The sequence below is a fragment of the Castanea sativa genome, chromosome 5 (assembly GCF_040712315.1).
Source record: "Castanea sativa cultivar Marrone di Chiusa Pesio chromosome 5, ASM4071231v1".
NCBI classification, from domain to species: domain Eukaryota; kingdom Viridiplantae; phylum Streptophyta; class Magnoliopsida; order Fagales; family Fagaceae; genus Castanea; species Castanea sativa.
Window position 1 is genome coordinate 77155190 of NC_134017.1, and position 12776 is coordinate 77167965.

A 12776-nucleotide genomic window follows, 5' to 3' on the forward strand; every position below is an offset into this window, starting at 1 on the left:
AACCAAGAAGCATCCGTCATCACCATGGCATCACAACAGCCACATAATCATGCATACAAAGCATACACCCAGCCGACATTTCATTTTATATTTTGTTAAATAAAATAGAGACTCACAAGAGTAAGAGTTTTGCTGATTTGGATGACCCATTCTTGGGCGGGTAATGAACAGGATCTGAAATCTCTCCTCCTTGCAATAGAAGTCTTTGACTTTCCACAGTTTCCATAACTTAGGAAACGTCCGAGAAAGTTGTTCCTATTAAATAATAGTACTTAAGCGATTAGCTCAGGACGAAAACAAAGACATAAAATGAACTGCAATGAAAAAAAATAAAAGTTGGGTTCGAGTTGATTTTTAGATAAAGTTGAAATTTCCCCTTTTCTTTGTATTCTTATCAAAGCAGTTTCGAGTCAGTCCAAAAGTTGCAACCCCTAGACGAAGTTCCTAATCTTCCTATAAAAAATAATGCTACAGCCTTAGTCATTTCTAAAATAATAATCGTTTTCATTATATTAGACCCCATAGACCATAGTAGCGAGAGACTAAGGGGCACAGACCATTGACACACAACTTGTAATATGTCACAAGAATCAGCCTCTCCTTGGTTTACGTGTGTGGATGATTTTTACTCAGCAGTTTTTGATGAGGAAGAAGATTGGATTTTTTTCGATGTAACGGATGAGAAGTGTGCAGAAGAGTTGCAGCTCCAAGAGGCTCTTATGGGCTGTGTGATCGATTCCCAATTGGTCAACAAGGAAGCCTCATCCTCATTGCAATTACCATCAGCACCAACAATACAAGCAATTCTTCCAACCCCAGCAGCAGAGCCTACAAAAGAAGCTGGAGAGTCATCACATAGCTTCTGTGAGATTTGTATGGAAAGGAAAGATAGTGACGAAATGTTCAAAATTGAGAGCTGTGTTCACTCATTTTGCTCTGATTGCATTAGCAAACATGTTGCCACAAAGGTCCAAGAGAGCATAACTATTGTTTGTTGCCCTGGATTGGACTGCAATGGTGTTATAAAACTCGATGCTTGCAAGGCAGTGCTTCCGAAAGATGTGTTTGAAAGGTGGGACGAGGCGCTATGTGAAGAACTGTTTGGTTCCCAGTGGTTTTATTGTCCTTACAAGGATTGTTCAGCAATGTTGCTGAATGATAATGAAGAAGGAGAAGCTATTAGGGAGTCAGAGTGTCCATTCTGCCATAGATTGTTCTGTGCACAGTGTTCTCTGCCGTGGCATTCAGGGGTGGATTGTGAAGAGTTTCAGAGACTGAATGAGGATGAGAAAGAGAGGGATGATCTCATTTTCAGGGAGCTTGCTAAGGAGAAAAAATGGATGATGTGCCCTCAGTGCAAATATCATGTGGAAAGGACTGATGGTTGCTTACATATGACTTGCAGGTCAGTTTTGCTCTTCACTGTCATGTAATTTTTAATATATACAGCAGGATTTGAAATCTATGAGATAAGACGATTATTCTTTACTATCGAGATAAGATACCAATCCGTTTCTTTTTGATGTTGACAAGATTCAAAACTTAGTTTATTTGATGACTAGAGATTTACTTTACTAGTTGAACAAATTGAAACTAATATTGTCATGTAATTGCTACTTAATTACATCAGGTATTTGCTTAGACTGACCATATACAAATAACATAATTAGCCGCGTAGAAAAGAAAAGTATTATTATACTTTTTTTGTGTGTGGCTAATATGAGTGTTTAGAGTTCTTGAGTACTTGATTGTTTTCCATAGCGTGTAGTACCCATGTTTTTAAGTTGGTTGTGTGATAAGATCTAAAACTATACACTACTAACTTTGCGCGAACCCTTTCCCCTTTAGACTTCAAGCACTTTGTGCATGGACAAATACTAATTAAGCTACAAGATTGTTGGCTCTAAAACATAGACATAGTGGCATGGTAATGTCATCCTTTTGTTTCAACTAGAGAGGGAAAATAAAAAATAGATGCCTTGTTCAATTATAGCCCACTTAAAGCATTCACATCAATCTTTACACAATTTTTGCTAAACTTACACAAAAAACTTCTACTTTTGCTATTTTAACAAAAAGGTTTTTGCTAGAAAATCTGGATTAGTTTTAAATGGATTAGAAATGGTTTCAAATGGATTAGAATATAATGGGTTAGAAGTAAATTTAGATGGGTTTAAAATAGTTTAGAAGTATCACACATTAAAAAATTTAACATAGAAGTATAATAAATTCTTAAATGAGAGTTTTTATATTTTTTAAGTTTAGATTCATGTATCTACACTTAAAGACGCTTAGCAAGAAATTAGAGATGGAATGACACTAAAAACAATTGAGGCCCATTTAAAATAAAAAACAACTTGGGATCCAATTAGTGGGCAATTAGAGGGACACTTAGTGTAAAATTGCAATGCAATTAGAATTTTATTTGATTCTTGATTAAACTTTCTCCTAGCTTCGACTTTAATATAATATGTATGATGATTTGGATTATAATTGAATTTTCTCCAGCTTTAATCTAATATATATGATTTTCAAAAATTACAAAACTAAAAAAAGCTTTATTTTGTACCGACTGGTATTACCCGAAATCAGCCGGTACATGGCCGGAATTTAAACCGGTACGAAATGTTGGCGTTTCGATACCAATTGAAAAATTATATTCCGAATTTCCAATTTAAATCTAATTTGAATTTTAATTAAAACTACGCCCTTTCCTTTTCATTTGGGACAGCACTATGTATAAGCCCAAAACCTTAAACCTCTCTCTCTCTCCATTTGACAAAGAAATGAGTAGGTTCTTTGAATTATAATTGAACTCAAAAAAAAAAAAAATGATTGAACAGCTTGAAGTATACCATGAAAAGATGTATTGAAAATTTTAACAGAGGACATGCCTTTTCATGGTACCCTTCAGCTGCCTTAATTTATGACATCTTATAATAGAAGTTATTATATTCTTAAACAATAGAATAATGATTGTAAGGAAGAGAATAAAATAAAACATAAAGACACTTGCCAAATAGTTTCTGATGGGTCTAAAAGGATAACAAATAGTTTGCATGTACATGTCTAGTATATACGAATCCCAAATGCGTGCCTTTAAGATATTTTCAATAATTGATGCTTCAAAAGTAGACATTGTTTGTTTGAATTCAATAGGTTATGGAGAGCAATGTGTTTCATTTTGTCTTTTTAATGAAAAAACAGTGTCTTTCATTTCTAAATAATTATTTGTTATCTAACTAATCAGACAAAATGTGTTTCATTTCTAGAGGGTTAATTGGGGCATATTGATTAAGATTCATTTTATATCATGGTAAATCCATATCACAAGGGTTAGTTAGAAAATCACTGTTCCAAAATCGGCTACTCTTTTCTTTAATTTTTTTTTGTTTTTGTTTTTGGGGCCCCATTTTTGCGTTGAATGGTTGAATAATAATTTGGTCTTTTGCTTTGCCTTCCCACCATTCTCTCTGTATGTTTCGTCTTCTTTTTAATTTAAAGTTATGCTAATAAGTATCCTTAGAACATTAATTAACAATTTATTTTAGAAAATTTTTTACAGTATTTTTATGCCTCCTCACTTGTTAGCACACAAACCAATCATAGGACTCATTGGGTTGCAAGCTGGGTCTATGCCAATTCTGTGTTCAACATTGTAAATTGTAAATAAATACTGTGGGTCCAGGGCAACGCAAATTATTGAAACTTTTTTTTATTTATTATTTTGAATATCTACTTAATAGAAATTATGATAAAATACTGGCAATGGACTCAATATCCTAATCCCTGAGGTTTAGGTTAATATCACCCAAGTTTAAGATATTTTAAAACTGACAAACTTGTTCATTAAATTCAGCTAACTTGTAACCCTATGTATATGCATAGATACACTTAAAGATATACAATAAATGCATAATATAATTCCTATATATATAATTTAAATACTATTGATAATCATTTTTATATTTTGTTAACTCTTTAAAAGATTTTATAAGGATATTATTAGGTATAAAATGTAAATTGTTCATATTTTTTTAATTATTGTGAAACACTTTTTTTTTTTAAAACTCATTTATTCTACACTTTTTGGTTTTTGTACATTTTTTGTTTTTGAGAAACTTTGGTTTTTGTACTTAATAACTCACTTGGATGAATATTTATGATGTGGTTCCACATTTGATTCTAAAATTAAGAAATAAAACTCTTTAAGAATAAATAATTTAAGACACATGACGTAAAATTGGAACCCTAATTTGAAATTATAATTTAAGTTTCCCTGGTTCACCTATTATTATTATATATATATATATATATATATATATATATATATATATATATATATAGAGGTTTCTCTCCTACTTCAACTCTAATATAATATATTTGATTAGTTGACTTGAGAGTCCAAAATAGGAGTTTCCATGGGTTTTAGATGATGTAATATATTGTCTATTTGGCTGCAGGTGTGCGTTCCAGTTTTGCTATGGATGTGGAGCTCAGTGGACTAACGATCATGGTGGTTGCCAGAGAGATTAAATGAATAGAATAAATCATTATAAAAATGTTATCATAAATATTGTACTATTAGGATGGATATATTACCTCATAAATTATCTTTATAATTGGTATTTACTCAATGAGTATTACTTGTATCTTCATTTTGATGGTGGAATTGCATCAATGTTTCAGTGTGCACAAGTATGTGCAGTTATGCCCCATTGGGTTTTAAGATGGTGGGTTCATTAGTTTAGTACGAAAGTTTCAAGCTCAATTAACTACACTATTAATTTATGGCGTTTCAAGAATGGATAAATAATGGAATAGTCTAGCCAAAGATTGAGCCACCAGTCAAGTGCATATAAATTATTGATAATTTAACATACGCTATATTGGAGTAGTTGGTATTCTAGATTTTAGAACTTATTATTATTATTATTATTATTAATCCAAATATCCATCCATCATAAAAATCTGAGCATTAATCACATTAAAGAATAAAAAAAAAAAGCTTTTATTATGGAAAGTCACACCTTAAATTAAATAAAAATTCAAATAAAATCATAGATATTAAAAGTCTAAAACATGAGAATAGCCTCTTTCTTGTAGCTTAACTGATATCTCCTACTGAACACCTAGATTCAAATCCTCATTCCTTTGTAACTGTCAAATTTATTCAATAAATCAATAAATTCCTCGTTTAGCTGGTGCAAGAGGCTTAAGACATGCTATGAGTTTTAAACAAAGGCCCAATTCTCAATGTTACAAACCAGATGTGCCTAACAAGGAAACATATATTACAAGACCCAAACCCAATACGCGTTTTGCACAAAGTCCTAAACCTTTGATGTCCTATGAGATGAAGTATACTTGATTGTTGGCCTAGCCCAAAACTGTGAAATAGACACATCCGAATTGAAACAACAACTTCTAGGCTTGGAGTATTTGTAAAACATGAGCCTATAATCATATATACCATGCTATCATTCATGTGTTTGACGCTACATATAACTTCTAGGCTAGTAATGATTTAAGCGGCAGTTGGGTTAAAACAACAATTGTGTAGAATTGAAAGTAATGGGGGAGCTTATACGTAGCATGTGCAACTACTAAGATGACATTTTCTAGTGGTAGGTAATGAACTTTGGCTTCATGCAACGACTTGCTCACGTAGTAAACTGGCCTCTGCACACCACTATCAACTCATACCAGCACCAAACTTACAGCATGGGAAGCCACGGCAATGTAAGCAAACAAAACCTCATCCTCCTCGGGCCTGGACATAACAGGTGGCTGAGAAAGGTACTCCTTAAGTTGTTGAAAAGCCAAAACACACTCCTCGGTCCATTCAAACCCTTTCCACTTATTCAACAACTGGAAGAAAGGTCTGCACCTGTTCGCGGATCAAGAAATAAATCGGTTCAAGGCGGTAGTCATCCTTGTTAATTTCTGAACTTCTTTGGGATTCCAAGGTGGCTGTAAACTGCTAATTGCTTTAACCTGATTAGGATTTATCTCAATTCCACGATGAGTAACCATATACCCCAGAAACTTACCTGATCCCACGCCCAAAGAGCATTTGGAAGCATTGAGGCGCAGCTTGTGTTTCCTCAGTATCTCAAAAATATTCTCGTGGCCTCTCACGTGCTTGAACACCACCTTATTCTTCATTACCATATCATCTACATAAACCTCAATATTTTTACCTAGTAGTGGCTCGAACATCCTGGTCATCATCCTCTAGTAGGTAGACCCTACATTCTTTAAACCAAAAGGCATCATCTTATAGTGGTAATTTCCAGTAAGAGTGACGAAAGAGATCTTTTCCTGATCACCCAGAGCTAGTGGTATTTAGTGGTATCCTTGGAAGGCATCTAAGAAGCTCATCCGAGGATGGCCTACAGTCGCGTCCATCAGCTGGTCTATTCGAGGCATGGGGAAAGGGTTTTTTTGGACAAGCCTTATTCAAATTTGTGAAGTCTACACATACTCGCCACTTTCCATTCTTCTTTTTCACTACTACAGTGTTAGCAAGTCACTCATGGTAAAACACTTCTTTAATAGCCCCGGCCTGTTTAAGTTTGATCACCTCCTCCTTGACAGCTTCAGAATGCTCTTTAGATGAGTGCCAATGTGGTTGCTTCCTAGGGATTACAACTAGGTTTACATTCAGATGATGGAAAATGAAGCATGGATCCACCCTAGGAGCCTCATAAGCACTCCATGCAAATACATCAATATTCTCCTGAGGAATATTATCAGCCCTTCCTTCTCCTGAGGAGGCAGCTGAGCTCCAACCTAAAAGAATTTTTTCGAATCATCATCAATAACAATTTTCTCTAATTTCTCAAACTTTGGCCCTTCTGAAACAGCGTCGGTAGATAATGCCCGAGTCCTTGATTGCTATAAGCCCTTCTTAGCAGAGGTCGAGGACTTAACTCTTGGCTGATGCATTATCACAGCCACCAAACACTTCCTAGCCACGGACTGGCTCCCAACCAGCTCCTCAATTAGGTCCCTAGATGGATATTTCACCTTTAAATGCAGAGTTGAAGAAACAGCTCCCAGGACGTGAAGCCAGGGTCTTGCTATAATGGCCGTGTAAGGAGAATAAGCATCCACCACGATGAAATCCACCTCTACCACCTCTGAACCGGCTTGCACGGGTAATCTAATCTGGCCTACTAGAACAACAAATTTCCCATCAAAGCCTAACAAAGATGAATCATAAGCTGTCAAATCTTCACGCTTCAAGTTTAGCACATTGTACAGATCAGGATACATAATTTCTGCTCCGTTGCCCTGATCCACCAACAACCTCTTCACATCATACCCCTTAATCTTGAGGGTGACCATCAGGGCATCGTCATGTGACTATATGGTTCCAACTTTGTCCCCATTCGAAAAGCTCAATGTCGGCCAGATCTCTATCCTAGCCTTCTTCGGCTTAGGGTTAGAGTCCTTAGCGGGTGGCTGGGCTACAGACATCACCCTGGAGAGGTGAGAACCAGTTCTTCCTAGAGTAGCGAAGATAACATTAATAGTGCCCAAAGAAGGCCTTGAAGAAGTGTCTCTTTGAGGTTTGGGTCCAAGCTAACTGTCTTGCCCATTGAATTGATGTAGAAAATGCTTTAATTTACCATCTTTGACCAACTATTCCAGGTGATTCTATAAAGTTCTGCAATCTTCCATGGTGTGCCCTTGCTTTTGGTGGTATTGACAATGAAGGTTTTGATTGCGTTTCATGGGATCTCCTCCCATTTTATTTGGCCATCTAAAGAATGGCCCATTCTTAATCTTTTCTAAGACTTGATGCATTAATTCCCTGAACACTGTGCTGACCACCTGATTAGCAATAGACCCAAACTGCCTCATAAAGTCTTTTCGAGGCCGATTATTATTGTATCTGTCCGACCTAAAATCTCTCCTCTCTTGAGGGATAACCTTCGCATTTCCTTTCCCCAGTTGCTGGTCCTCTTTGACCTGCTTATACTTTTCAATAAGATCCATGAGCCGACGCACACTCTTTACAGGTTTCGTGGTTAGTGACTTTCTCAAATCATATTCGGTAGGTAGGCCGACCTTGAAAGTCCTTATGGCCACATCGTCAAAGTCCCCATCGATCTCATTGAACATCTCCCAATATATGTCTGAGTACGTTTTCAGGGTTTCCCCCTCTCACATGGTCATGGACAACAGGGAATCTAAAGGTCGAGGAACCCTACTGCATGTAATAAAGCAAGATCCAAACGCCAGAATGAGTTCTTTAAAAGAATCAACAGAACCTGCCCCCAGGCCATTAAACCACCTTATTGCCACCGGCCCTAAATTGGATGGGAATACCTTACACATTAAGACCTCATTCTTGGAGTGCACAGCCATCCTCTAGTTGAAGTGGCTCACATGTTCTACAGGGTTTGTTCAACCATTGTAAATGGTGAATGATGGCTGAGTAAATCGACGAGGAAGTCTTCCTCCTTCAATTCTGTGCGTAAAAGGTGACTTGAAAATCTGGTTTAACGCTCTGCTCATAGTGTCGTTTCCTAAGCCTTTGGAAGACGAACTCCTTTTCTTGCGATCATGAGGGCTATCCTTTTCATATGAGAAAGACTCACTAGGGGGAGTCCTTGACTTGGGCCTGTAACTGCCATCCTCATTATCACCAGAATAAGAGTCAAAATTAGAAGGAGTCTGCCTCTGCCACTCACGGCGCAACTTCCTTTTCAAAAGATCTATCTCCAGTTGCATGACTATGGCATTCTCTTCATGTGAAACATGGCTCTTACCCCGAGATTGACTACTACTGGTATGGGTGGTGTGCACACTTCCTTCCGGGTCCTTTCCTTGTTTAAGTTTAAGAACACAATTTTGACGCTGGGACCCTATAGACTCCGCTTGGTTCGGATCTTAACCTACCATAATTAAACGTTAAACTTATTAGAACACAAAGATTTCTCCATAGACGGCGCTAATTGTAGGGACACAAATTCGTACCTAAGCCCAAAGGAAGAAAGGGAATAGACCCAAAGAGTCCAATACAATGAATTTGTAGAGAGTGGGTTGGAAAACTAGCTTCTAATGAGTTCAGACAACAATCATAGTGGGTAAAGATGACAATTGAATAAAGATGAAACAATTGTATCTAAGGAAACTCGTCCTTGGCCTCAATCCGAGGAGGTTAATTCTTCTCTTTATCTCTCTTAGGGACTGATTACAAATATTGTTCTTGATTCTACAGTGTTTTTCCCTTTTTCTTTTCTTCGATCCCCTTTCCTCTAGATTTTCCTCTATTTTATACTATCTTCCCCCTTTATCTCTACCCTCCACGTGTAGATAAGATTGCTGGTGTTGATTCTTGTCTCATTAGCACATTCCTGAAGTCTTTGGGAGTAGCTGTAAGGCTGAAAAACCACTGTTCAGGTATCATTTCCTCATTAATGCAGCAAGAAAGTTAGCTACAGAGTATTTAATGCGGTGGTAGCAGCTTTCTCTTAGATATTTCATAGCTTTCTTTTGTCCTGCATTCTCATGATGCATATCCTTATCAACAGAATCTCCTAGAAAGTTGCTTTTGGGTGGCAGATCGTATCTTGTGACCTTTGCTTCGTTCAGCTAAGGAGACATCTCTCCTCGGACCTCTCCTTAGACTATTTGTAACTTGACCTCTTTCTTTATTCATTAACGCTGACCTCCCTAACAATGTTTACCTCGTCCTCGGACAATTAGATGTCCTCAAATCAGGCCTTCGGTCCAATATAACATCATTGGGCCTATTATCCCTACATTTTTCATTAGCCTAAATCTTTAATTTTACATACATTACTGTACGGGCTTCACCCCCCGTCAAGCCCAATCGCCCTAAGGCCCATGAAGACTAACTCGTATAAGAGCCCTGCACTGATCACACATGGTAACGCTCCTACCGTCCGAGGGGTTTGAGCTCGGAGTGCTCGAAGCAACCTGTGGCGTGTCCCTACCAAGCACATAACTTACAGACGGGGCTGATCCTAACGCTACTATCATTTTCTCCCTCCCGTCACCAAACATCCACTTAGGTGAAACGATATTGGACCTCCCTTCCATTGCCTAGGGAACACCCTTACCGAGTATCAAATCCAGCGGTGGAGCCAGTTCTAATGCCATTGCTACCTTCCCCACTCACCATTAAACCTCCACTTAAGAGTAATGGTATTGGACCTCCCTTCTGTTGCCTAGGGAATGTCTTTGCCGGGCATCAGATCTAACAGTGGAACTAGTTCCAATGCTACTGTTATCTTCTACCACTTGCAATTAAGCTCCCGCTTAGAAGAAACAGTATTGGACCCCTCCTTCCACTGACCAAGAAAATGATTATGGCCATCCCACTAACTTTGACTATAAATAAGCAAGGGAGATTCAGTTGAGGAAGTTGGCAATTCCAGAGTAAAAGGACTAGAGAAAGTAATACTAATCATCCTCAAGGAAGAAAGGAGAGTGTTAGTGAGAAAAGAGAGGAGACTCAGGAAAGGGGCAGCCGAGCATAGCTCCACCCGTGGTAGGAAATCCAAAAGCTCACCATACAAATAGATTGTGAGCCCAAACTCCCCTTAGGCCCAGTAGCCCTATTTTGGAACGCACAATTACTTTTGTTGAGAACACTTCCAGCAATTGGCGTGGTTAACTTTGTATGCTGGGAAGCAAGTAAAACACAAGATCATTAAAAAACATTTTGAACATGAGGGAATCTTTTAAAAAGATGTGTTACTCGTTTTCACTTCTTGAAAATATTTTCAACTATTAGTTTAATAGTTAAAGAAAAAAAAACGAAAAATACAATTAATACCTCTGAAGTTTGAGCTAATGTCAGTAAGGTTTAAAACATTTAAAAACTTATTAATTTGGTCCTTAATCATTATTAGAAAGAGAAGAAAAATGAGTAATAATTTAGTGATCCAATTGGTCAGTTTTGAAATGTTTTAGATCTTGCTAACATTAGTCCAATCCTTAGAGACGTTGACCTCATTTTACCAAACTAATAATAGTAAAAAAAGTGGTCACTTTGCATCTTTGTTAATTCTTGTTTGTGAATAAAGTTATATATATATAAGCCTAAAGTATATGCAAAATTGATGTGCAATGGAGATTTTTGTTGTTTAGCAAGGATATTACGGTCTAACTGATAAAAGATTGATTACGTATCTTTGCATTAAAAATAGAAAAAAAAAATTCAAAAAAATTCAAAAAAAAAAACAAAAAACGAAAAACAAAAAGGGAAAGGCAAGATTGATTATGTCCCATAAGTTGTGACAGAACAATGGCCACCTAACAATTAGGAGACCAGGGCCACCAAATTGTTTTTTGATGAAAACAAATAAAGAATATATATTAACTTCATCTAATGATCCCTTAAGATTTAAAAGACTATATATATATAGTGGCGTCCTCAAGCATTTATTTCAAAATGGTTGTTAAGAAACTTAAATTTAATAAAATTAAATAAAAAAAAGAACTTAAACACATCAAGTTATTGATAAGAAATAAAAAAAAAAACATACAAATACATGAAATTTTAAAATTTTCTGCTACAATTTTTCATATATTTAAAATTGTTATATGATAATGCATTGTCAATTGTCATTATCTATTATTTTCAATACGGGTAGATGTAACCATTTTATTTTGTTAAATTTGTATAACATTTTTATTTTTATGCATTTGTCATTATGTAATTGTCATTGTTTTTATAAAAATATTTTGAACTAATTGACAATCTCAACTGACTGTCACTGTATTAACACACTCATTCATGTATAAATAATACACTAAGTATCTACTTAACCAATAAAAAACTTGAACATCACTAAATTTACTATTTTTTTTCTTGAATCACTAACTTTATAACTAAAAGTCTTGGGATAACTGATGTATATTTTTGTTTGGTTTTGGACTAGATTGATCTGTGATCAAAGCGTGCAAAAATATTTTTAAAGATATTTGGAACTAATAAAAAAATATTATATATATAATATTTTTTTTTTCCAAATCAGGGGTTCGTTTGAACCCTTGAAGCCTATGAGCCGCTGCCCCTATATATATATATATAATGTGTTAATGCATCATTGTTTTTTCTTTCATCAATCTTATATTATACATAACTTACTAAATAAGGGTATATTTTCTCAAAAATAGATAAGTTTATTTACATGATTGATACGTCATTTTTCTTTCTTTCTTATTACTCTTATATCATAAGTAGCTAATAAAACCAAAAAATTTACTAAAACAAAAAAATACATATTAAATTTAGCTAATGGTCCCTTTAGATTTGAAAATAAATACTGCATTTTACATAAATGACCAATGCATTATTTGTTTCCTCTTATTAAACTTATATCATACATAACTCAATAAACCAAAGCATATTCAAAATATATGCTCATAAAAATAAATGAATAAACTTACGATGCCTCAAATTGATTAAATATATATTGTGTGGGTGTATGATAAATTTCACATTAATTATATATTGTGTTGATGTGGACTTAAGCTTCCAGTCTCAGGTTTTTCACGGTATTCAAATATTCTTTTTATTCAAAGGATTACAAACCAATTTTCAATTCCTTCCTTGAAATCAATGGTTTTTTAAGAAAGAGTATTATAGTTCTTTTGTAATGAATCATATATGATGTTAATCCTTTCTGGAATTTTAGATACTACAAATTTATTGTCATTTTTCTATCTTTTTATTTATGTTTTTGTAGACAAATTATTAGCACACTTGGTGAGATTCTAAGCCACAG

The 12776-nt window shown here is 35.5% G+C and overlaps 2 protein-coding genes across 2 annotated transcripts; one reads left to right on the top strand and one right to left on the bottom strand.

Moving 5' to 3' along the window:
• The first annotated feature begins 477 nt into the window (after positions 1–477).
• Positions 478–4577, top strand: LOC142633672 (E3 ubiquitin-protein ligase RSL1-like). The gene is made up of 2 exons (XM_075807911.1): positions 478–1405; positions 4464–4577. The coding sequence occupies exons 1-2, from the start codon at positions 579–581 to the stop codon at positions 4534–4536; spliced, it is 900 nt and encodes a 299-aa protein (XP_075664026.1). The 5' UTR covers positions 478–578; the 3' UTR covers positions 4537–4577.
• Positions 4578–5901: 1324 nt separating this feature from the next.
• LOC142635850 (uncharacterized) lies at positions 5902–8133 on the bottom strand. The gene is made up of 4 exons (XM_075809916.1): positions 7942–8133; positions 6969–7371; positions 6587–6795; positions 5902–6162 (listed from the first exon to the last, which is right to left on the bottom strand). The coding sequence occupies exons 1-4, from the start codon at positions 8131–8133 to the stop codon at positions 5902–5904; spliced, it is 1065 nt and encodes a 354-aa protein (XP_075666031.1).
• Positions 8134–12776: the final 4643 nt, after the last annotated feature.